Genomic DNA, 2,191 nt, shown 5'->3' with positions numbered 1-2,191 from the left:
ATAGGTGCACCTCTGGATAGTCCCACACCATGCTCTGTCCGTCAAAGACAAGACTTTATTGTCCATAAGGGCTGCCGTTCTGTGGACAGAGTTGTCATGTCTGAATGTGAAGGAACATGTGGAACCTTCTCGCTGTAAGTAAACTGATCAGACAATGAGATTTGAATTCTGCTGGCACTGAGCTTGTTTATACAAAAGGAACAATAAATACTACAGAATAGTAGAAGACCTGAACATATCAGCTCCCCAAATCATGGGCACAAAATCATGAAATCTGTGACTGAACTGTTGATTTGTCTTAATACAAAGCAGAAAAGTGTATTAAATTGCCTTGGGATTCAGACAGCTATGATAAGGTCTATTCATCCATTAAGAGCTGGCTTGTCTGTCACTTGTGTCAGACCACCTTGGCTAGAAAACATCATAAAAGAACATGGACTATTTCTTGTAATGGGAATGAGCTCAGAGAGCATCCAGACCTGATGAACATAAGCTGAAAAGCTGCTTCTCAATAATGAATACCTAAAATGAAATACACATACATCTTTTAAAGGAAGATTCAAATGTGCAATTTTTATACAGAAACAAATGCTTTAGGGGTGGTGTTAGTGGAGTAGTTTCACTGTATATTCTCTGAAATGAGAGCGTCTACAAGAAAGTGGCTATAAGAAAGTGGCTAGTAGGACACCTGGTACTGAGCTATTAAAACACTGTAAAAACCTAATTCTGACTCCCCAAAGAAACTGTCATTTGTTGCCTATCACTGAATATGCCACAGGGCACCTTATATGGGAGAAAACTGGTCTTTAGACTCAGTCTGAACCCCAATTAGCCAGTGGGTTTATTAGTATTTTGAAATACCTTATCATGTTAGAGTCTTGCTGCGGTTACCTCTGCACACAAACACAAGAAAAAGAAGGCTCTTGACACAGTTTATAGTCTGATATTGACAGATTTTGCAGGTTAGGAATGGTGCTTGGGAAGCTGATGAACACAAGGCTGCAAAAAATACTTTGCTGTGAGATAGGAACAGAAAGAACTGCTGCTTCCCCTTCCCGTTAACACTGTCTGGTTTGGGATATGCACTTTGATTCACGCCATGCAATTGTAGACCTTTTAGCCAACTGATTGATGTGATGGCATTGTAGCCACTTGTCTATGCAGTTTTCTTATTCAGGTCAGGGCTTTGTCTACCATTAATTGTTGTTCTGGTGTTTTTAACATCCATCTAAGGAAGCTGAGCTCCTAGAACTCACTGGGTTTTTTTACTAGGACTTTGATATTAATTGTTTTACCAGAAAAAAAATTCTCAGCAAATGCAATGAATTTTAAAAGCATATTGTTACAACCACTGCTCTGGCAGATGAACTTGGCACTTTCATTAGCCACATCTGTGGCTCTTCTACATATTATTCCAAACTTCTCACAGGAGTTTACCTAATTTCGCCCTTTCCTCTGTACACTGGCTTCTGGCACAGAGTAATGTTGCCATTTTCCGTTTTAACAGATACTCTGCTGAGGCCAATTCTATGGAGCACACCTGTTCCTGCTGCAGGGAATCGAGCACTACTGTGAGGGAAGTGGAACTGAAATGCCCCGCTGGGCATTCCATTTCACATAAGTATATATATGTGGAAAGCTGTAGCTGTCAAGACAGTGAATGCAGCAATTCACAATCCAAAGAGTTGCAGATCATAGAAGAAAATGACAAGGTGAGCACTCTGAACCGTATCAAGAGGGCCATCAGCTTAACATCAAAATGAAGGAGAAAAAACCTAGCAACATTCAACTAAAAAGGACTACGTACGATTCTCATGTTCCTTGACTACTTTTGAACTTTGCTTTTCCCAGTTACTGTATACCATTTATTCTCTAATTATTTTTAACAGTGCTGTATTTATTAGTGCACAAAATAAGAACACAAATTTGTGTTCTTCCAAGTGCACAGCCTTTTGGATCCTTTTATAATCAGCTTATTTTCTCTGACTAATTAAAAGCACAATTCAAAAAACATGAGTTTTGTACTTATTCATTCACATCCTGTCCTGATGAGTCTGTTTTAAAAGAGAACAGAAGTTCTTTCTCAAGTTATAGGAAGTCAACTGACATATTTCCTAAATTTTGGGGTTATCTTTTTCTGGCTCCTTAAAAACTGAAATATCAGAAGGTACTGTTGGAGGACCCAATATAA

General features: G+C 38.8%; 1 protein-coding gene across 1 annotated transcript in view; it reads left to right on the top strand.

Moving 5' to 3' along the window:
* MUC2 (mucin 2, oligomeric mucus/gel-forming) overlaps positions 1–1,763 on the top strand; it is a 54,829-nt gene extending 53,066 nt beyond the window's left edge. Inside the window, exons 54-55 of the mRNA XM_009637313.1 lie at positions 5–134; positions 1,508–1,763. Of these exons, the coding sequence (XP_009635608.1) occupies positions 5–134; positions 1,508–1,763 (386 nt within the window). The remainder of the gene's footprint in view (positions 1–4; positions 135–1,507) is intronic.
* The last annotated feature ends 428 nt before the right edge of the window (positions 1,764–2,191 follow it).

Source organism: Egretta garzetta, unplaced genomic scaffold (genome assembly GCF_000687185.1).
Source record: "Egretta garzetta isolate BGI_Z169 unplaced genomic scaffold, ASM68718v1 scaffold44, whole genome shotgun sequence".
NCBI classification, from domain to species: domain Eukaryota; kingdom Metazoa; phylum Chordata; class Aves; order Pelecaniformes; family Ardeidae; genus Egretta; species Egretta garzetta.
This window is presented reverse-complemented; position numbering and strand designations above follow the sequence as displayed.